This window comes from Terrapene carolina, unplaced genomic scaffold (genome assembly GCF_002925995.2).
Source record: "Terrapene carolina triunguis isolate 2854851 unplaced genomic scaffold, T_m_triunguis-2.0 Scaffold62, whole genome shotgun sequence".
In the NCBI taxonomy this organism is placed as follows: domain Eukaryota; kingdom Metazoa; phylum Chordata; order Testudines; family Emydidae; genus Terrapene; species Terrapene triunguis.
In genome coordinates this window covers 30,491,673-30,514,928 of record NW_020664413.1, presented here as the reverse complement: position 1 = coordinate 30,514,928, position 23,256 = coordinate 30,491,673, and the positions used below count along the sequence as shown (strand labels likewise).

Sequence of the window (23,256 nt, the reverse complement as noted above, 5' to 3'; positions counted from 1 at the left end):
TGACACTGTGGGAGGATGGGATTAACCCAGTTCCAGCCCATCTGGCTACAGTAGCTCTATCAGAAGCCTGGGTACAGGACTGGCAGATGCAAATTTTACAGGTCTAAAAAAGCATGGTGGTAACCAATGAGGCAGAAGTACAGAAGGCCAAGGCATGGTTCGATGCAAAAGGAGATCTAACTGAACATCAAGTAGGATCTAAATTCATGATCCACGATCTAGCTCCCTACTACACTTTCCCAAAGGCAAAGAGGTATGGTTCATGTGTGATATTGGATCAGCTTGGACCCTCTGTATAGTTGGTAGACCTGGGAAGTAAAGGGCAGAGTTGAGTTCATGCAAGCCAGCTCAAAATTCACAAAGTTCAGTAAAAGAGAGAATCTAGAAATGGTTTCTTCCCTTCTGCATCCATGCAGTGGTGGTGGCTTCCAACATTGGGCACACTCTTGTGGTTTGGTGTGGCATTAGATCTGTGGTGAATTTTTACAGCTGTTCAGATCACTCCTATCCAAGCAGAAAGCCAAAGATGTTGACATGCCTCAGAAGATGAATGTTCATCTGGTCTTGTGGTAAACCCCTCTGGCACCGTGCTTAAGATCATAGTGACGAGAGGTGATTTACCTTGCCATGTGTAGGTGTCAGGGGGCCTGCTATCTGGCTACCTACAGGGCATATGAATTCTGACTGACAAAAACCTGCAGCTGCCGGGACTCTGACTCCAGTTCTAGTGGGTCCGGAACGTCAAGATGGCTAATGAAGTCCAGGTGGTTGATATGGACTTAGGGAACTATGGCATGCACTAGAATTTCAGAACTGTGGGTGTGCTTATATACGCTAATTGTACTGACATTGGACCCAGATGGATAGTTGACATTATCATCAATTCTTTTTCACTGGTTTGGTGGAGGGTGGTTCGAAACAGTGAGCCCATGGTCCCACAGACTCCTATGCATATCCACACTGTTCTCCCTCCACAGGGCTCAACTTCCCCCCTCTATTTTATCCAATAACCGCTCCATAGCTAGAAAATGGTATTTTTATATACCTCGCTCATGAAACAGCAGTACTAGGTATATTTTAGACTGTACAAAACACAGGTTGACTGGAACCTGCCCAGCCCCATGTAAAAAAAAAAATAGTTTACCAATAATATCAGGGCACACATTTGATTATGGGAGGATCCGGTGGGAGGCATATTCCAAGAAAGACACAAAAATCGTACAGCCAAAAGGGACACAGTGGCACCATATGTGTAGCACTGGAGTTGGGGTCTCTCTATGGAATTATGCCGATATCAAGGAATTGAACCTTAAGATTAACTTGCTAACTGATAGTTTAGGTTGAGCATTAAAAAGGGAGGAGGGATTAGTACTTTAACCTTGCAGCAGGAGGTATTAAGTATTAGTAAAATGCACTCCGTTGCACAAACTTTAAAATGGATTAATATATCTGTGAATACTGTGATTGATTCATTGAATATTGTGTGCCACATATGGTACCAAACTTGGTATGCATCTAATGGAGGGAATAGAAGAAATAAAATGGGGTGAATGTTAAACAGCACACTTATCTGAACCACACTAATGGATACGGGATTTAAGAATATCGGGAAGGAAAATTTGCAATTTGCGAGGCTAAAAGGTCCTGGATCTTGGGCACCACATGAAATTAATAATTCAACTGTGACAATTGTGATTGCTATTCCTAGATGGACAGGCCAGGAATCCTAAAAGATTGGTATATGTTAACAGTATGTATGGTATATATTAACAGTACAATAGAGAATGGGACCTATAAACAACATTATCCCAGTGTGAAGATGGCAACATGAGTAGATGAAATAAACACAGTCTGCTGTAAACAAATCAAGCACAGCTGGTGCTGTGAGTGCTCAGCCTGAATGAACCTCCCACAAGCAAGGGAGGTTGGGCCCAACTAGTCATTAAAGAGAGAGTGAAGGAGGTGGTACGGCTTGGGGACACAGTATGTGCTCTGGGATACCACAACTTTTCAGTGGAGACAAAACCATGACAGGGTGCTGGATGGATTTTGTCTGAACCTCACCTCTCTGACTCAGATTGGGACCCATGCCCTATGGCCAAGTGTGAAGATGAAGGAGAATGTAACAGAGGTCATGACAGACAACACCAAATGGGAATCACTGGTGACCAATCTCTTTGCACCCGTACATTCCTTGTCCATTAACATCACTGATTTGATACAAAGGAAAATAGAGCAGTTTGTGTCCATTGCCCAACTAATAGCCGAGCAATTATATTGTTATCATTGGGATGCTATTGTTCAGGCAGTGGAAACACCGTGGTGGGCTGTACCAGAAGAGCCCTTGCATCCCCTGGTTCCTACTTTAAGTCTAATATTGATGGTGGTTCAAATAATTACAACTACCGCGGTCTTAGGCATGTGTTGCTGGATAATAAACTTAAAAAAGAGAGCACAGAACGACAGGAATATGATGCAGATGAAATGAATGCTAATATAAAACAGAAAAACAGAAGCAGGGAATGTAGCTGAGGCCTGGCCTGACATGAGTGATTAACACATTGAAGGAGTCCCCATTTCATGAAGATAGACTTTGGAGGTAAACAGATCATTAGGCTAAAAAGATAAAATGTCTGGGCCAGCCAGGATCAGAGGGAGGACAACCAGGGAACCATTTACTGCAAACAAGATAAGGAAGGAATGTAAAGAGGTGGTAAAGAGGAGGTCAGGATGGACAATGCATGGACAGCTCAAAGTAACCAATCCAATCCAAAAACGTGTGATGTAATGTATAGTAAATGCAATAAGATATGTATATAAAGGGAGAGTTTCTGTGTAATTTTGGAGCTATTCTGAACCCTTCATCTATTCCCACTGCGTTTGAGCCTGATCAACTCAGTGTAGCATTGCTGTATGCCAAATGAAGATACCTGAGTGACAAAGTCTGGAGTCAAACTGAGTTCTTGGGAAGCCAAGTGGAAAGAGGTCTTGGAGGGAATCCCAACAATTCTCACTTTCAATTATAGGATGTGGCTAACAGGAAACTCTGAAATTCCTATTACACTAGGATTTGAAATGTCTACAGTTTGCAGGTGAAGGCACTAAATATTTTTATACATAAGAATGGCCATACTGTGTCAGACCAAAGGTCCATCTAGCCCAGTATACTGTCTTCCGACAGTGGCCAATGCCAGGTGCCCCAGAGGGAATGAACAGAACAGATAATCATCAAGTGTTCCATTCCCTGTCGCTCATTTCCCAGCTTCTGGCAAACAGAGGCTAGGGACACCATCCCTGCCCATCCTGGCTAATAGCCATTGATGGACCTATCCTCCATGAATTTATCTAGTTATTTTTTGAACCCTGTTATAGCCTTGGCCTTCACAATGTCCTCTGGCAAAGAGTTCCACAGGTTGACTCTGCGTTGTGTGAAGAAATACTTCCTTTTGTTTGTTTTAAACCTGCTGCTTCTTAATTTCATTTGGTGACCCCTAGCTCTTGTGTTATGAGGAGTAAATAACACTTCCTTATTTACTTTCTCCACACCAGTCATGATTTTATAGACCTCAATCATATCCCCCCAAGTCCTCTCTTTTCCAAGCTGAAAAATCCCAGTTTTATTAATCTCTCCTCATACGGAGGCCGTTCCATACACCTAGTCATTTTTGTTGCCCCTTTCTGAACCTTTTCCAATTCCAATATATCTTTTTTTGAGATGGGATGACCACATCTGCGTGCAGTATTCAAGATGTGGGCATTATGGATTTATATAGAGGCAATATGATGTTTTCTGTCTTATTATCTATCCCTTTCCTAATGATTCCCAACATTCTGTTCGCTTTTTTGATTGCTGCTGCACATTGAGTGGATGTTTTCAGAGAACTATCCACAATGACTCCAAGATCTCTTTCTTGAGTGGTAACAGCTAATTTAGACCCCATCATTTTATATATATAGTTGGGATTATGTTTTCCAATGTGCATTACTTTGCATTTATCAACATTGAATTTCATCTGCCATTTTGTTGCCCAGTCACCTAGTTTTGAGAGATCCTTTTGTAGCTCTTTACAGTCTGCCTGGGACTTAACTATCTTGAGTAGTTTTGTATCATCTGCAAATGTTTTAACCTCACTGTTTAACCTTTTTCCAGATCATATATGAATATGTTGAATAGGACTGGTCCCAGTACAGACTCGTGGGGGACACCACTCTTTACCTCTCTCCATTCTGAAAATTGGCCATTTATTCCTACCCTCTGTTTCCTAATTTTTAACCAGTTACCAATCCGTGAGAGACCCTTCCCTTTTATCCCATGATCGCTTACTTTGCTTAACAGCTGTTGGTGAGGGACCTTGTCAAAGGCTTTCTGAAAATCTAAGTACACTATATCCACTGGATCCCCCTTGTCCACATGCTTGTTGACTCCCTCAAAGAATTCTAGTAGATTGGTGAGGCATGATTTCCCTTTACAAAAAACATGTTGACTCTTCTCCAACAAATTATGTTCATTTAAGTGTCTGACAATTTTGTTGTTTACTATAATTGACCTTAAAATCATATTTCATTCATAATGAGCAAGAAAACCTGAAACAGGATGGAAGGTGAAGAGATCATGTTGTTGCAGACATATGTTATCCCTGCACTGTGACTGGCTGAGTTAGCTGTCTTTCAGTATAATACTGATTAGTAATGGAATAGAACATTTTCAAGAGCAAAGATTAAATGCCAATGGCATTCCTAAGCCTTCTGGAGACTTGTTTTAAGCTTTGCTTTGTTATCATCATGAGAGATCAGAACAGTATATCTGCATCTGAAATGTTCAACATGTTTTGGTTATTTTTTATATTTCAGAGAAGTTAAGCACTAAAGGAATTCTGCTATGGACAGGGCTAAATAGACTGGATGAATCTTCTGGCTGGCAGTGGTCCGATGGAGCATCATTGGCATTTGTGAACTGGAGATCAAGTAATTGATGTTCCTCTTGCACTATATTATTGAATTGTAATTGTATGTTCTCTATAACTGAAATTTATAAGAGTATTGGCCCTTTTTGTGTTTTCGTTTGGAGGGATATTCAAAATTCCAGGGACATAGATCAGGGTTTCATTGATCGGACTTTTTAAAGGGTATTTTAAAGATGTATTCTATTGGGAATTTTAACTGATTAGTCTCACGTTACTATGATAAGCCCTATGACATCCCTTGTCCCATATTTCAAGGCTATAAATTTCCACAGAAAATGGACACTGGAACTTTTCAGGTATTTCATGGGATAGCACTCAGTGAGCAAACACGTACCAACAAATATAGATTGTGATGTTCAACCATCCAATTCCTGTGAATTCAATCAGTTCCTTTGCATTACCCAGTGCTGAGCAATAAAACTTGTTTTACTTTACTGAGAGCTTTTGGTTTGTGTATCAATATGATAACACTTGTAGAAGATTGTAAGCCTGTTTTGCAATTCAAAAGTAAATTATGGTTAATTTTACGTTTTTTTTTAAAAATTGGTTGTAGGTCTCACCAATAGCGCACTTGGAGAAAATCACTGTGTGGTGTTTAATTCAAAGGCGCAGTATGACTGGCAAAGTTATAAATGTGAATCTGGATTGCCTTATGTATGCAAAAAATATGGAAATAGTACAGAATATGAAACATTTGGTAAGTCTCTCAATGGTAATATTTCATTTGGTGGGGTTTTTTGTTTTTTGTTTTTTTTACAAAAAAGTATCTATATTTAGCATTTGTATTTTGATACATGATACTGCATGTTCGTATGTGGAAATGTTCTGTCTTTACCTAGTAGTTTTGGATGGTTTTATATTTCTACTTTTGTAAATTTAAAAAAAAAAGCTATGACTGTATTAAGAAAACAATAGAGCATAGCCTGAAATTAATTTTGTGTAATATAGTCTTATCTTTTATTGTTTAACTAAGATATATGGAAGTATCATCCTACCCGCTGTAACACTGGCTGGTATCCCTACAACCGCAACTGCTACAAACTTCATAAAGAGGAAAAGAGCTGGAATGAGGCTTTACTCTCTTGCAAGACTGATAATAGCAATCTCATTAGTATAACTTCCTTGGCAGATGTGGAGTTATTTATTAACCTTCTTGAAGATGGTGAGTGCTGGAGAGTTAGTTTAAACTGTGTTACTTTTAATAACTGAATTCTTTTTGATTCATTAAGTTCTTTTAATGATGGGTTTCCACATGACTCAGGCATGATATTATTTGTCTTGTACAGATATACAATAGAATACGAATTTATGATGCCTGCTCCTTCTAGGACAGGGGTGGGCAAAGTTTTTGGCCCGAGGGCCACATTTGGGTATGGAAATTGTATGGCGGGCCATGAATACTCACAAAATTTGGGATTGGGGTGTGGGAGGGGGTGAAGGCTCTGGGGTGGGGCCAGAAATGAGAAGTTCAGGGTGCGGGAGGGAGGGTGTTCCAGGCTGGGACCGAAGGATTCAGAGGGTGGGAGTGGGATCAGGACTGGGGCAGGGGGTTGGGTCACAGAAGGGGGTCAGGGGTGCAGGCTCCGGGTGACGTTTACCTCAAGTAGTTTCCAGAAGCAGCAGCATGTCCACACTCCGGCTCCTACGTGGAGGCGCAGCCAGGTGGCTCTGCGTGCTGCCCTGTCTGCCAGTGCTGCCCCTGCAGCTCCCGTTGGCCACGGTTCCTGGCCAATGGGAACTGCGGGGGGAGAAGGGACATGCCACTGCTTCCAGGAGCCGCACAGAGTGGGGCAAGCCTCTGACCCCGCTCCCTGGCTGGAGCGCCAGAGCAGGGCAAGTCCTGGACCCTGGTTCCTGATGGGAGCTTGAGGACCGGATTAAAATGTCTGGAGGGCCAGATGTGGCCCCTGGGCCATAGTTTGCCCACCCCCGCTCTAGGATCCTCACAACAATGAGATGTGTATCTCATCTGCTACCCCAATGAGCACTGTTGTAATTAAATAAACAAAATGAATGTGTATGAAGGTAGTGAAGGGCCATATTCTCCCCTTCATGCAAAAGAAGAGCAGTAGCCCATGCAATTCAACGCCCTTTTGTAAGGCTCCAGAAAACACTGTTCCCTCTAGGAGGTGGGACTAGCATCAGAGTCTAATGGTCAAGTGTCTCTTACCATAGATCTTGGCATATTCTAGCTTCTGAGCAAGACCTGAATAAGCCCTTTGCAGTCTGATTCTTATCCTTTTCATTTTATTATTGGCTGGGCCCCTGCAAACTGCTCCCAAGCATCTATATAGTAAAATTCCAGGATTGTCACTCTGAAGCCTAGAATATCTGAGTCATGCTTGTAGCTGTTTCCATCGTTTCAGACTGGCTGAGTGCTCATTGGGTTTACAGTATCACCAGGTTCAATCATCACTGGAATTCATGGTCTGTTGCTGCCCAATTGTTAAGTTCTCAGGAATTTTTGCATATTTTTTTTACACTTTACAAATTACACCTGTATGACAGCATGGGCTTTTATTTAATTCAATAATAATCCCTGTGCAAAAGCTATGGAGCAAGAACTACTACTGCTCAAAGCAGCAATGTTTATGATACCTTTTTCTTTGCAACTTAAGTTGCCCTGAGTAGGGAATCTACAGTGGCTCTTCCAAGAGGTCTTGTCTCCCCACCCACGTAGAGTAGAGCTCCCATTAGTTCCCAGCTACAGAGGCTGGGTGGAAAAGGATTAGGTCTGTCGATTAATCGCAATTAACTCAAAAAAATTAATCACGATTAAAAACATTAATTGCAATTAGTCGCACTGTTAAACAATAGAATACCAATTGAAATTTCTTCAATATTTTTGGATGTTTTTCTAAATTTTCAAATATATTGATTTCAATTACAACACAGAATACAAAGTGTACAGTGCTCACTTTATATTTTTATTACAAATATTTGCACTGTAAAAAACAAAAGAAATAGTATTTTTCAGTTCACCTAATACAAGTACTATAGTGCAATCTCTTTATCATGAAAGTGCAACTTACAAATGTAGGGGTTTTTTGTTACATAACTGGACTCAAAAACAAAACAATGTAAAACTTTAGAGCCTACAAGTCTACTCAGTCCTACTTCTTGTTCAGCCAATCGCTAAGAGAAACAAGTTTGTTTACATTTACATTTGTAAGTTCAACTTTCATGATAAAGAGATTGCACTACAGTACTTGTATTAGGTGAATTGAAAAATACTATTTCTTGTTTTTTACAGTGCAAATATTTGTAATCAAAAATAAATATAAAGTGAGCACTGTACACTTTGTATTCTGTGTTGTAATTGAAATCAATATACTTGAAAATGTAGAAAATATCCAAAAATATTTAAATAAATGCTATTCTATTATTGTGCAATTAATCGTGATTAACTTTTTTAATCACACAATTAATTTTTTTAATTTCTTGATAGCCCTAAAAAGGATACTACTCCATAGTCAACTTCCTCTTCTATACCATTTTTTCTCCCCCTTGCATGCATATGCTCCCAATTTTTTTCCCCCAGGGCATTTACAGATCATAACATCACATACATTGGTTTACTTTTGAAGCCGTTTTTTATAAAGTAAAGTAGAAACATATCTCTGTAAAAAAAAAAAAAAAAAAAAAAGGTGAAACTGACTGAAATTCTGCATTTTTTTTAAAAGGTGCTGTTAATCCTATGGAAATAATTGGCATTTATTTCTGCTTCATCAAAATTTAAAATCTCTTTTACAGAAAATGTAACCGAAACATGGATTGGCTTGAACAGTAATAAAACCCCAGTTATTTTTCAATGGTCTGATGGCTCCTCAGTAACCTTCACTAACTGGCACAAACAAGAGCCTAATATCTTTCAGAGAACAAGTCAACTTTGTGTTTCAGCACAAGGATCTGTAAGTTTTCATTCCTCCTTTCCTTTTAAAAATAAAGTAAGGTTAATCAATTTTGGTCATGATCAGTGTCGGGCTTTTTAATATGCATATATTTTTCCATCCCTAATCACATTACAACATTGCCTGTTGATGCTTAATGACTCTGAGTCTTGAAAAGTATGATATAGCCTTAAAAATCAGTCTTAGGACTGTGCTGATGCACAAACAAAACAGAGAATGAATCATAACCATTGGGCCTCATCCTCAATAAGAAATGGAATAATGCAATGCTTGCCAAATGGAAGAAGACAAAAATCAGTGGGCAGGTAGTTTTATTTCAGTGAAGAGAAAATAATTTAAAATCCATATAAAGTGCATCTTAATTTATTGTATTTAGGTTATTAACTTGAAAGCTCCAAATGAATTTTTTTGATAAAGTATGCCGTTTTCATGTTGCTCTCAGTTCTCAGCATTTATAGCAGTTTATGGAAGATCTTGTAAAAATATACAAGGAGCAGCATATACTGTCCAGTCCCACTCCAAGTCATTGGAAGTTTTGCCATTGTTTTTAGTGGCAGCAGGATTGAACTCCAAATCTGCCAGAGATTTTGAGACTGGGAGCAATATGCATACATTTAAAAAAAAAAAAGAATGGTAAATTACAGTTCCTACTAGCCAAACAAGGATGTCTAAAAACATTCACCAATATTTTATCTGGCCAAAGGATAATTCAGTAATGCTCAAACCCACTAATAAACGCTTTCCTTAATGCCATGTGATACCATTTTCAGGTTTTATAGTAAAGTATGTTTTTTGCCAAAGAATACACTATTCTGCACAATTATCAGAAATTCTATCTAGTCCCTAATAATTGGCCCAGTCCTGCAAAACCCTTCCTCATGTGATTAATCCTTACTCATGGGAGTAGTCCCTCAGAAACCAAGGATTACTCTTAGTAACTGAGAACTGGAAGATCAGGCCTAATGTCTTGGAGCTGAAGATAATTAATTAAATTATAATTTAGATACACATGAGCATTTTTCACCCATTTTGCACAGATGTAAATGACTATAGAAAGTGCAACGTAGCAGAGACCAAGGCACAAAATTTAATTTTTAAAGCATTCATTTTCTGCATGTCAAATAGTTTAAAAATGCCTAGGGGCCCAGTCCCACAAACCTTTACTTGCTTGAGTAAAGACTATGCACATGAAAAAGGATTAATAGTGTCAGGCCCAGTGGTAGCTAAGAAACATCTTAGACATGATTCTGAGAGGGCTAGCAACAGCAGTTTTCATTGGCTTCAGTCAGTTAAAGGGCATTTCATTTTAATATTCAAAGAGACAAATCCTTCTTGCCTTACTCACACAAATAGTATCAGTGAAGGTTTTTGCAGAAGTCAATGGGAAGACTAACCACAGGAATCAAGTGAGGAGAATTTGTCTGTTTATTCTCTCGTCCAAAAGGGTCTGTTAAATAGGAAAAGAAACTACTTAATCGTGTGTGCGTTTGATTTGGTTTTTTATTTGTTTTTTTTTATTAGGCAGGACACTGGCAAGTTAAAAATTGTGAGGATAGATATTTTTACATTTGTAAAATAGCAGGACAGCTTGAAAATGACACGTCCAAGGAGGAATCAGACTGTCCAGGCGTGAGTTTGCATAATGCTTTTTTTACTTCATAAAATGTGATCGGAAACCTTTACGCATTTGTATATAACTAATATGTTTGCTTTTTCACATTAAAAATATACTTGAGTTTTCCTAGGAAAAATCTCATTCCTATTGTTGGCTTTAAAAATGTATAAACCAAAGATTAATGTAAGATTTGCAAGTGCTCCTTTTATGGATCACTGCCTTGTCTGAAGTTATGACCCAAGTTCCTGTTTCTTTCTAGATCAAAAGTCAAAATACTCTTGCAGACCATCTGTGCAAATAATGACTGTTACATGATGCCCCACCTCCCACATGGTTTTCATAGTTTCAAGTGGAATGTCAGGGTGAAAAACAGTCATTTTTTTTAATATGGAGAATGAACTTTTACACTCAATCTGACTTTCCTTTCACTTTTGTAAAACAAATGGAAAGGCATGAAGCTATCTAAAAGGGAGAAAATAATAGGAATTCAAGCTTTTTAAACTATGTGGTCCAGTGGTAAAACGTTTCTGTTTTTGCTACCAGTTTGTTCAACAGACACACTATAAAGAAACATTCTGGGATTGATGGGTTTTGGTGTCCTTGAAAATTGCTCAAAACTTTATAGAGAAGTTTTATAAAAGCTTTTTCAATAGAAATATTTGTCCTTTCTTTGGTTGTGAAGCAGTATTGCTTCACAATGTAATTTTTTCCTTCCCCCCCTCCCTTTTTTTTTTTTTTTGCATTCCCTTTCGATATTTGAATAACAAAGCTATGTGCAGAGGTCAAGAAACATGACAGATTCAATTTAAATTGGAGAGGGGACCAAGTTAAAAAGTTAGGACCTAGATCCAATTTTCCCCCAAATTCAGGTCTATTGAGAACTTAGATTTCTGTTCATACCATTATGGAGATAGAGACTTTCTGTGATATTTGTATCCACATCTGGAGCCAAATAGAAAATTCCCCAAAGTTAGGGTGCTTGCATAAGGGCATTTCACTTGAGCCAATCTCTATTTTGAGGTATATCAAGTAAATAGATATACTATAATATTCTCAGGTGTTTTGTCATTCTAAGGTGTGTTGTGTTATGAGTACTATTAAAGATGAAGCTTAAAAATCTGATCACAGAACAGGTTCTGAGTTCACTGAATCTCTTGTTTCCGTCTTGTGTTTAAAAGTAGAAAATGGTATTATGATGATACCATTACCAGCAGTTAATTATTTAAAGTCATTGAACTGACAGAATTGTTACAGATGTCTTTTTTTCTTTCAAAGACCCTACTCCTTCATCTCAGCTCTTGGGCACAGGCTGTTAAGATTCTTGCAGCTTAGTAAGAACATGTCATTTTTTAATAATTTATAAAGCTGCAAGCACAGGAAAGACCTCGTCAAAATCAAGAGTGGACAACTTTTCTCTCCAGTGGGGGAAGAAGAGAGACAGCAAATTTCATGTGTATGCTTTAACAAATTAGTAAAGCATTCAAATACCTGGTGATGTGGCCGATATAAATATTTAGGTTAGATTAAAGTAGACAGAAGTGAATGGGAGTTTGCTTGGGGAAAAAATTGGGAATTTGACCTTGTGACTGCATCCATCATCTTTAGGTAAGGGTGGTTCTCATTATTAATTAGAAGTAGTATGACCTTTGATTATCATTCAATAGTGTACTGCTGAATGAATAACTTGGAGTAACATTCAAGTATCAAGAGTTTTGTTGTATTTAGGTCTTTCCATCTACCTGCAGGTTGTACACATTTATAATTTCTTTGACCACCTCAGTCACTACACTCTTTTTCATTCCATTTGAATATTTCACACAAACAGATATTTTATTAAAAAAAAAAAATTTCCTCGCTGTGACGGGGCTGTTGATTACGAGTGGTACTGGCAAGTGGTTAGGTCCCTGGGTCGCAACTCTCCCCCATCTCTAGTATTGCCTGCCAGTGGTCACTCCAGCATGTTGGCAATCTCTCTTTGAGTAGATACTGTCACACTGTCTGGAGTGGCTCACGACTGTGAGTGCCTACCTCAGGGCAGACTGTCAGAAAACAGGGCAGACACCCCAAATTGGTGGTGTGTTCTATAATTAGATTTCACCAAGCCAGTAATTAGATTTCACCAAGCCAGTAACAAATGTGAACTCCTGGATCACTATACCAGTCTTACTATGAAGTCACAGACAGTCCCCTTAGACTCTCCAGCCTGTCTTGCCACTGAGACAAACTGGACTTTGTGATAAAAGTTCACTTAAACCTAAAATCACACCACATCAGGTTTCTCCCAAGAGACCAGTCACTTACCCACAGTAATTGGTACTCCAGATCTTACACCAAAGACAATGCTGACAGCCAATTCTATAGTAAATTAACTAAAGGTTTATTAGCTAAGAAAAACAATGAGAGTTGTTGGGAGGTTAAAGCAGGTAAAATATATGTACCAGAGAATCATAGTCTATAATTCCAAATGGTAGCAAGATATAGTAATCTGCCAGTTTCCTAAAGGTCTCTCAGGGCTATCAGGAATAACTCTGGTATCTCCGTCTTCTCATTTAGTTATTCTGCCCTGTTAGAATCCAAACAGTCCAGAGATAAAGGGTCTTTCTTTTAATCCATATTTATAGTATCTTCACACAGAAAACAAGCTGACAATGTCGCTATCCAAATGGACTTTTCCTTTGAGTGAGGAATGCACATAGCCTCTAATCGCCAACTATCACATAATGGCCACTTGCTTTGAAATTAACATTTTCTGTTAAAGTCCTTCATTAGTATTTCACAAGATTTCTTTGGATTATTTAGTTACAGGAATATGCACAAAGTAAATGTTTGCTGTTACATTATCATAGGAACAAATAAGTGAAAACAATACATAACATTCCACTAGATTTCATGACATTTAAACATCTCAATACACGCTTACACATTACTTTGATCTGTACTAATACACAAGTGAATTGGCCTGGGGTCCTGATCTGCCCTGGTTGTCCAGCATTACAGATTGTAACTCAACCCTCTAGCCAGGTCACACATGAAATCATCCCTTTCTGGGATAGAGTCCAACAAGGTATAGAAGTCCAAAGACCCCCCCCCGCTCCCAAAAAAGGAGTTTCCAGCCCAACTGAGGGCCCCCAAAGGCCTCACATCATTACTTCAGGGCTTACAATGTCTTTAATCCCCTTATCCCAAGGAGGGAGGGGTTTATACCACCTCACAGCAGACTTGAGAGCCTGGGCTCCCCTACCAGTCTATCTCCTATTCTATCCTATCTCTTCTCCTCACCCTTCTGAACTGCCCAGCTCTATTTTAAACTCCTCCTCCAGCTGGAGCAGGTTCTGCAGGTGCAATAGGGTGGGGCTACGTAGGCCTAGAACTGCTCCTTCTATCCCAGTGTTGAGTTTATATACCCCATCACGCTCACATTTTTCTTCAGAAAGATATTCTTAATTTTGTTCCCTCTCTCCTTTGCCCCTCATTGGGGTGAACAGAGCCTGTTTCATTAGACCAAGCAGTGAATGAGAGATGCTGAGCACTCTCAACTTAGTGTGATTTGAAGGCATTCAACCATTGCAAAAGGCAGTGAAGCACCTCCCAGGATCAGAACTCATGTCTGACTCATAGGTCATAAATAGTGGAATGTACTGTGGGAGTTGCCTCTTATTTGCTCTCTGTTGTTTTTCATCCTGTAAAACATGCTCAAGCCTGGTATAGTTCCTTGATTTCTATGGGTCTGTTAATTTTTAACTTGATAGAAGCAGTTGTGTGCATTTGATCAAAAGTAGTCAGTAAGTTTAAATTTTTATTTTGCACTCTTTATCTTGCTAATTAATTTTCTTTTTCCATCTATTCTATGTGCGTTGGTTAAATAGATGTTGCATCCCCAAACTGTAGTTTTCTGTATTAGCATAGCTGCCATCATGTCATAGAAAATTCTGCCTGTTACTAGTAAGAAAATTAACTTTATTCTTTGTTTCATTCTATGGGCTCTTCCAGGTTTACTTATTCTTCCTTTTTTTTGTCATTGTTGATGTACATTAACTAACTATAGGTAAATTCTGGTGGCTTGTCTCACATCTGATTTTTAATTCATTATGCCTCTTATTTTTCTCTCAAGGATTCTTAGCCCAGGTATGTTTGTTTGTCTTTATGAAGCTTTCTAGTCTTATCTGTTTTACTGAGGTTTTTATCTTCTGTTGATTTCATTACTTGATCCTCAGTCTGATTAGCATTAAAAATCTCTTGTGCATCTGATCAGCTGATGATTCTGATTTTTGCAGTGCATCTTTAGCTAATAATTGCAGAAATCACTATTTTTCCTCTTCTCTCAACTCTCCATGAGCTATTTGGCTCTTTTTAAACTTTTATTTATTTACTATTCAACTATTCGTTTAACCTATTATCTGTTAACAGGGAGAAAATGTCTTGTAACAAAGGTCAGCTTCTCTATGGCAATCTGTCCAAAAACAATGATTTTAAGAACTTTCCTTAAACCCGCTTCTGGTAGGAGCTCTGGAGCTGTCAGTTACTTGATGACAGAGAGAGAAGTGAGAGACAAGGTGAGGGAGGTAATATATTTTATTGGACCAACTTCTATTGGTGAGAGAGACAAGCTTTTGAGAAGTTGGTCCAATAAAAAATATTATTTCACCCACCTTATCTCTCTAATATCCTGGGACTAACACAGCTACAACAACACTGCATACACATATATCAGTGGGCAGTTATGGTCCTCAGTAATTTAATTGACATGTTCAAAGCTACCATAGCATAGCACTAAAACAGGCATTTCTCTTATTTACTGCTTGTCACTTGTGGTAAAAAGGGCCCATCTCTCAATACTGATACTATTAATGTTACCATGCCTGCAGAAAATAAGATAGGAAAGAAGGAGGTGAATTTAAGGGATGGAATGCCAAGTACAACTGATGAACAAAAATGAAATAGAGAGACAAGGTGGGTGAGATAATATCTTTTATTCGACCATTTCTGTTGGTGAGCTAGACAAGCTTTCCAGCTTACACAGAGCTCTTCAGGTCTGGGGAAATGTACTCAGAGTGTCACAGCTAAATATAAGATGGAACACATTGTTGAGCATAAGTAATTAACACACATTTCAGGGGACTGTTCAAGGTGAAGTGGCCTGTTAACCTGGAAGCCGGTGCGGGGGATTGTTAGTGGGTTATAGATTGCTAGACACTAAAAATCATGGCTTATTACAACAAAGTTATGAATTTAAGTTCCAAGGATTGTTCATCTGTGGGTGAATACTTCTCACAAAACGTTCACTCTATATCTGAACTTCAGTCCTCACTCTGTAAAGAAATCTGCAAAACACTACAAAAATGTGCCTCATATGGAAGCAATTCCATACCCCTAATCATTTTTGTTTCCCTTCTCTGTACTTTTTCCGGTTCTAATAAATCTTTTTTTGAGTTGGAGAAACCAGAACTGCATGCAGTACTCAAGTTCTGGTGTACAATGGATATATGCAGTGTCATTGTGATATTTTCTATCTTTTTATCTATCCCTTTCCTAATGGTTCCTAACAATTTGTTAGCTTTTTTGACTTCCATTGAACACTCAGTGGATGTTTTCAGAAAACTGTTCACAATGACTCCAAGATCTTTCTTGAGTGGTAACAGCTAATTTAGACCCGATCATTTTGTATGTATAACTGGGATTATGTTTCCCAATGTTCACTACTTAGCACTTGTCAACATTGAATTTCTACTGCCATTTGGTTGCTTAATCACCCAGTTTTGTGAGATCCCTTTGTAACTCTTTACAGTCAGGTTTAGACTTAGCAACCTTGAGTAATATTTTACTGTCTGCACACTTTGCCACTTCACTATTTATCCCCTTTTCCAGATCTTTTATGAATATGTTGAACTGCACAGGTTCCAGTCCAGATCCTTAGGGGACCCTGCTATTTACCTCTCTCCATTTGTGAAAGCTGACCCTTTATTCTTACCCTTGTTCTATATCTTTTACTCAGTTACTAATCCATGACAGGACCTTCCTTCTTATCCCATGACTGCTTACTTTGTTTAAGAGCCTTTGGTGTGAGACCTTGTCAAAAGCTTTCTGGAAGTCCAACTACACTATATTGACTGGATCATCCTTGTCCATGTGCTTGTTGAGACCCTCAAAGCATTTTAATAGATTGGTGGGGCATGACTTCCCTTTACAAAAGCTCTGTCAACTCTTCCCCAATGCGAACATCTTGGATGAAAAAAATTAGACCTGTGTAAGCTATAATGTGCTTCATTTATTTTATCCTGTGCTATTGGCATTTTAAAAAAATGATTGAAGAAAATTAAAAGTATTACTGGGTTTGAAAACAGAGCAGGAAAATAATACGAAGTAAATAACAAGAAGGATGATTTGCCTTATCAAAGGTCAGCATTGAGACCACTTTTAGTATTAAGTAAACATTCAATTTTCAGTTCAAAACAAAAATCATACAGCTGTAACATATAATACTGTGACAGGGTACAAGCTGGACTGATGAATAGCTGTGTTCCCTCAATTCTCCAACCTGAGGTGCCTTTTACACTGTTTCTCTGTGACAGCTACCACTCCTGGTCTGCTCTCACACAGCTTCCAGCATGTAAGTTACCCCCGTTATATTGTATGAGTGCTATAGCCAGCCACCCTTGAATTACACTGCAGCACAACACCTGCAGTCCCAGTCCCAGACTTTCTCCCAGAAATATGTCTTGTACTGCCCATCCCCTTCTGGACAATACAAGCTCATACAAAGCTCGTCATTAATAGAAAATGAGATGCACAAATCCTGTTATCCCAAGTGGAGTTTCCCAAACGCTTCAGTCCAAACACAATGGTTTAGAACAATAAAACAATTTTATTAACTACAGAAAGATTTTAAGTGACTACACACAATGAATAAAAGTCTTAATTGATTACAAGAAAATAAAAGTAAAACACAGCTAATGCCCAATTTAATAAACTAAGTCAATTCAAAGCAAAGATCTCTCTGACCCAATGTTTCAGCAATCTTACTGGCTGAATTTCTTTCAGTCAGGATCCCTCCCCCAGTCCAATGCTGCTTCCTTTGTTCTTCAAGTGTTGTCGATGCCATGGATAGAGAGAAAGGGAGAGATCATTTAGGGTGTCTGCTCTCCCTTCTTATAGTTCTTTCCCTTCATTGAGAATCATCTCCAGCTAAGGTTCAGGAGACAGAAAGGATGTGTGGACAGGAACCCCCAGTTGTTTCTTTGTCTAGACGTAATTTTTTGCCCACATCCTCTTTCCTGCCAAAGAATGGCCACTTAACCAGGTGATGGTCCATTTGATTTTGTTGACATCTGTCTGAGGCACTGGCTAGCCTTTTGTCTCTGGGAAACTGACTGCTCTCCAGACTTGGAACATGTCTTAGTAATATCATACAGTAGAATATTATAACTTTACATACAATGTTGCCACACACATCTTACCAGGACAATAATGATCAGCAAATTATGAGTTTTCAAATGATACCTCACAAGGCATACTTTGTACCAAAAATATCATAATCTTATGAAAGGGGTAAACATAGGGGTACAGATGGTCACAGATACCAGCTCTGTTGAATCAACATGCAATGTTTCTTACACTTTTGATATTCTACGTCAGTAGTGAGTTATCACAACTATAAACTAACAAGCACAATTAAACACTTCATCCCAAAATGACATATCTAAATGTCCTGGTGTGTACCCCCAAGATTCAGTAAGTAAACTCATTACCCTGTATTCAATATGTTGCCTGATCTATTCATTATGTATAAATTCCCAGTTAGCATTCTGTGGTTTGGCGAGGTTCTGCCTCATGATCAGATCCAGAAATATTAAGGCTATTACAAGGAATCCCGTGTGCCTAAAGGAGACAGTTAGTTACATTTCAGAAAGGTGTTCTGTCTTTTTAATATTTTTATTAGCACAGTTAGCAAAATCACAAACACTCCAACCCAGCAAAGCAGACCAATAATATAAGATGGTCAAAACATCCCACATATGAGCATCCATATACTCTCACCACTCCCTGCAGAAAAACCCTGCGTTAGTCATCATCCTCACCATCCCCACCATTGGTCATCATCATGGCATCTCCCAAGGTATGCAGGCCAGGATCAGAGGTGGATTATGGTTTTGTGGGGCCCTGGGCTAGAGCAAGTGGCCCCCCACCCCTTCCATCTGCAGTCCCCTCCTCCCCTGGTGTTCCTGCCGGGGAGCAGCGTTGGGAATAGGGGCTTTCCTCACCTGCCCAGCACTTCTGCTGGGTGGGGGAGCAGAGTTGGGATGTGGGGGCTTTCCCTGCTCCCTGGTAGGAGTGCTGGGTGGGCAGGTGAGTGTGACAAGCCGCTAGGGTGACCAGACGTCCCGATAAAAATCTTTTTTGTTTTGTTTTGTTCGTTGTTGCTCCGCCGGCGGCACTCAGCTTTTTTTTTTTTTTTTTGCTCCCCGGTGTCCCAATATTTTCTTCTTCTCATCTGGTCACCCTATAAGCCGTCCAGCCCCAACCCCACTCCCCGGCAGGAGCAAGCCCCAGCACCCTGACCCCGCTCCCCAGCAGGAGCGCCAGGCAGGCAGAGTGGGTCGGGGTGCAGGGGTGCCCATTTTTCCAGGGCCCACCAGTTGGCCAGGGCCCCTGGGCATGGGCCCTGTTGGACCAGTGGCTAATCCGCCACTGGCCAAGATACAGCTTTTATAATGTGTTACGCTGATGTCCACTTTGCCTAATGCATATTCAGTAGGGATTTCAGCCTCTTTTCCTTATCTGTATTTCCTCACCCTAGGGTGAGGAATGTAGGGGTGCCCTTCTCCCTTTTAGGTTACTGGGCCTTTTACCTCAAGCTTATTTGTACATCAATTAGTTACCATGGCATTCTTGTTGCTGGATATCTGCTGATGTTCCTAACTTAAATTATCTAAAGCTGGCATAATCTGGCATCTTGTGGTTAGCTATCTGCAGTTCAGTGTTACTTATTTATTACACCATTCTGTCTTGTGATATCTTATGGTCTAGGGTTACTCCTGGTTAGCTGTTTATGATAAGGATTTTTGGGACTTAGACCTTGATTAGTTTAGCTAATATATTATTTTACAGTCCTTGAGGCTTGTAGGTTCATTGTGTTACTGCCTTAATTTATACCTATGCCTTACCTAGCAAATACTTATACCTACAGGCTACAAATCACAGATCATGAAATAAACTTTTCATGTAATATTTTTCATGTTTAATGGATTTAAACTCTCAGTTTTTGATTCTGTAAAATTGGGATACATCTACTTACCTACCTCTCTGAGATACAACATTCTTTAAAAAAAAATGAATACTGGTATTTAACTTAATATTAGCTTCTTGTTTTTACAAAGCAAAGTCAGTGACACCAGCCATATTTCAATATGTATCCAGTAATCCTTTTCTTTCTTGTATTGTATTTGTATTCATTTTAAAGTAGATCAAAAACAGCTCTGGTTTATGAACGGAATAGTTCATCACATGATAGCAGAAAACAGAGGGCTACTGAAAGCCTGGCTCATAAGACTGTCAGTCAGGTATGGTCACAAGGACCCCACCAGAGCAAAAAGGAAAGGGGCACATATGATAACATAATTAGTGATGACTACATAGAAAGTACAAAGAGGGATCACTTGCTTAACAACCAAACCAATTGTGCATATATATTATATATATGATATATAAATAACCCTTATTTTTTTTAAGGGATGGGAGAGACATGGTGGATTTTGTTACAAAATCGACAATACCCCTCGAAGTTTTGAACATGCTTCCAGTGGCTATTACTGTCCTCCTTCACTCGTAACAGTAACAAACAGGTAGTTAATACTATTAGACAGTGCAAAGATATTTGTAACATGTTGTTCTAACGATAAAAAGCATAGAGAAAATGTTACTATTTATAAATAATACTACATAGATTAATGACTGACTAAAATCAAATGTTCATTTTGTCATTGCTTCCTTCCTGAGGCGGGATTAAATTTGGTAGAGTGCAGTTACTGACCTGATGGACTCGGGGGTTTCTACAGAAAATTTCAAGTTTTTGTAGAAAAAAATCAAAATCCAAAATACTTCCATTCTGAAATGCCACCATAGTGCTTCACGCTGCGGGGGGGGGTTAATACTTCAGGTCCCTCAAGTCCCCATACTCCTCTATAGGCTGGACTCCTTGATCAGACTCCTGTGGGGCACCAGGGCAGCATTTTAAACTGAACGCATTTTGGGTTTTAGAATTCATTTTTTTTTTTTTTTACAAAAAATAAAAGAGAAAAATTTCCATCGAAGCGGTTTATTGATGGAAAATTTGCATTTTCATTTAAAAAATTTTTTTTTTTTCCAAAAACAAAATCTGATTTCTGTGAAAATTTTCTATCAGCTCCACTTTCTATATAGCCAGTGGGGAGAGCTAGGGAAAAAAAGTTGATACTCTTCAATCAATTATAAAGTATATTAGTGTAGATACACTAATGGTCAATGATACATAGATGTAAATGTTGTAAGAGGGGTTCGTAGCTTGTCAAGATTTATTTTACTACAAACACATTATTTTTGATTCCATCCAGAATTAGTTGTGTGGAAAAGTTGGAAAAAAACTGCCAATGTTAACAAGGCTTGTGAGCACCTTTACTCCAAGGAAACATTTAGGGTGTCTGAGGACAAATGGCCTCAGGAGAAGCCCTTTTACGTGTTCTAACCCTTTTACGTGTTCTAACCCAATTCTTTTCTATTACTATAGGAGCAATAAAAATGATCAGTTACATAGGAGTTTATTAGGCTGCCAAAAGATACAATTGGGTAACTGACCTCTAAACTTGACCCATGGAATTGATTCATACAGAACCATAACTAGCCATTTTAGCAGCCAGGGACAGCAAACGTATTTGCGTCTTCTACCATTTTTATCATAATTTTTCCGCCCAGAGGCGATATGGGGAGGGCACGTTGGGACACATTCCTCCCCCCCCGCCCCTGATTTTTTTGGTTGCGCCCCCACCCCCAGACTGGCTGGGTGGCCCACTGAGGTGAGTCAGGTTGGAGGTGGAACTCCCTCCCTTAGCCCCTTTACATTTCACCTCCATTTCCGCCCCATTTTTCCGATCCTGCAGCTTTGCGCCATGGGTGGTTCCCTACTCGCCCCGCCCTGGTTTCATAGAATTCTTGGAAATGTGGGTCACCAATCAATGCCATTGTGTCTCCTTTTTTGCTCCCTTTATGAAATTGCTACCACTCTACGGTAGTAAATTACACGGGGACAGATACCTGGTTTAGTGGAAATTGAGGTTACTTTGCAGGATACAACTGTAAAGCCTTGATCCTGAGCACTCTGGCCCCACTCCAGCAAAGCACTAAATTACATGCTTGACTTTAGTAGAACTACTCTTGCTTAAAATTAAGCACATTTTTCAGGTCTTTGCTGGATTGGGGCTGGAGTCCTCAGCACCTGGCTGGATCAAGCTCTAAATAAGTAATGTTCAAATATACATAAAATATAAGGAAATATTTTATTTTTTAACCTTTTTATTTGATCATTATTTACACATATGAACTTTCTGTACAAATATTAACAAAGCTTACTCATATCCTGCATTTGTTACCATTAAGAGACCTCTTCGTGTTTGGTGAACCTCTTCTCAACTGTCCATTTATCTTTTCAAAATTGAAAAATGTTAACTAGACATGATAAAACCTACTTGATCCTGGATGTGGAGGAATAGGGACCTGTCTGCATATATGGTGGGAATGTCCTATCATAATAATATTTTGTAGAAAAATAATAAATAGAATTTTTCAAGATAACTCAAAGTTAGGCTACCCACAGAATCCATAGTTCTATTAGGTTATAGTCTAAAGGAGGTGATTGAATGGGAGGCAAGACACATTTATAACACAGTTACTACTAACAGCCAGATACGTGCTTGCTCACTTTTGGAAAATAATACATTTCCCCCAACATTAGTGGCATGGAGAAATAAAGTATGAGAAACCCGGTCAGTTGAAAAAATGACAGACAGCATTGTCAGGTTCAAGAGAATAATTCAGTGGGATGGATTTAAAAATCCAGGAGTTAGGTTGATGGAGATTCTTCTTGCTAGGACAGTGATTCCCTACATTGTCCCTAATACTCAATGAATATCTTAGTAGACTAGTAATGCATGTTGTGAATACAAAGGAAGATCCTGCAGTTGCTGAGCATCTACAACTCTCATTAGCATCAATGGGAATTGAGGATACACAGCACCTCACTGGAGGCACAGGTGTGATAACTGTTCATCACTTCCACATTATCATTGTTTCAGACACTGGTTTCCAGTTGCCATACTGCACTAGCTGAGAAAGTAGTAGTAAACATGGCATTTTATTTATTGTTTAGGTTCTTGGTCCTGATGTGACAACTACAAACACGTTTCTTCAGAATTAATGATACTTAGAAGATCCTAAATTATCATCATCTCTGGCAATAAAGAGCATATTACTAAGAAGGAGGATTGTGGGGATGGAGGAAAAGCAAAAAGTCATAAATAAAAAAATAAATGAATAGTAGCTACATAGGCCCAAATCCTACTAAGACTTATGCACATGTTTAACTTTACACTCTATGACCATTCCCATGGAAGTCAATAGTTCTACTCACAGTGCCTAAAGTTAAGAGTGTGTAAGTCTCTGCAGGATTGGGTCCTTAATGCACTGTATGTAATTTCATAGGAAGCTGATTAAATGTGTTGACAAGTTAAGGCATTTATTT

The 23,256-nt window shown here is 39.0% G+C and overlaps 1 protein-coding gene across 1 annotated transcript in view; it reads left to right on the top strand.

Annotated features, from left to right (window-relative positions):
- The window catches only part of PLA2R1 (phospholipase A2 receptor 1), a 73,968-nt gene that overhangs the window by 19,741 nt on the left and 30,971 nt on the right, over positions 1-23,256 (top strand). Inside the window, exons 5-10 of the mRNA XM_026647495.2 lie at positions 4,852-4,965; positions 5,518-5,661; positions 5,938-6,126; positions 8,718-8,875; positions 10,397-10,504; positions 20,217-20,329. Of these exons, the coding sequence (XP_026503280.1) occupies positions 4,852-4,965; positions 5,518-5,661; positions 5,938-6,126; positions 8,718-8,875; positions 10,397-10,504; positions 20,217-20,329 (826 nt within the window). The remainder of the gene's footprint in view (positions 1-4,851; positions 4,966-5,517; positions 5,662-5,937; positions 6,127-8,717; positions 8,876-10,396; positions 10,505-20,216; positions 20,330-23,256) is intronic.